The sequence below is a fragment of the Oryzias melastigma genome, linkage group LG9 (assembly GCF_002922805.2).
Source record: "Oryzias melastigma strain HK-1 linkage group LG9, ASM292280v2, whole genome shotgun sequence".
NCBI lineage: Eukaryota > Metazoa > Chordata > Actinopteri > Beloniformes > Adrianichthyidae > Oryzias > Oryzias melastigma.
In genome coordinates, this window is record NC_050520.1 from 27047637 (window position 1) to 27048171 (window position 535).

Here is a 535-nt window from a genome sequence, read left to right on the forward strand (position 1 = left end):
TCACAATGGAAACATTGAAATTACACTTAATCTGCAACCAGCTTGACTCCCTTTGACAAAAAACTAGGAAAAACTTTTTTTGACCAAAAATGATTTATTCACAAGCATGACCTAAAAATTTTTTGTTTAAAAAAAAAACATGTTGCAAGTGTCTAAAATCAAGAATACGAGTTGGTCCAGTTTCAGCAAAAAACCAGCCGCTGTTGACTTAAACATTTCAAAATAAAAGCCTGAGCGGTGCTGCTACGGTTTATATTGGCTTGTAGAGGAGGGTGGTCACATACTTCTTCTTGTACCTGTGAGTTGCGCTGAGAACCATCACGCCGTCCTGAAACAGAGCAACATGAGAGCTGCATTTTACAAAATAAACAATACAGATGAATAGCTCCTATATGTCTTCAGATTCTCGGCTGTGTGGTGTGTGAATATCAGCAGCTGGGATAACTTCTTCCACAGCTCCATCATTAGTTTTTGGCAGAAAATTTACGTCACAATTTGCAGATGAAAAAGCATTTTGGAGTAAAAATTGTCAATC

General features: G+C 37.4%; 1 protein-coding gene across 1 annotated transcript in view; it reads right to left on the reverse strand.

Moving 5' to 3' along the window:
• Positions 1-93: 93 nt before the first annotated feature.
• Positions 94-535, reverse strand: part of prkab1b (protein kinase, AMP-activated, beta 1 non-catalytic subunit, b) — a 4999-nt gene continuing 4557 nt past the window's right edge. The window contains exon 7 of the mRNA XM_024276331.2: positions 94-347. Coding sequence (XP_024132099.1) covers positions 251-347 — 97 coding nt within the window. The 3' untranslated portion in view covers positions 94-250. The remainder of the gene's footprint in view (positions 348-535) is intronic.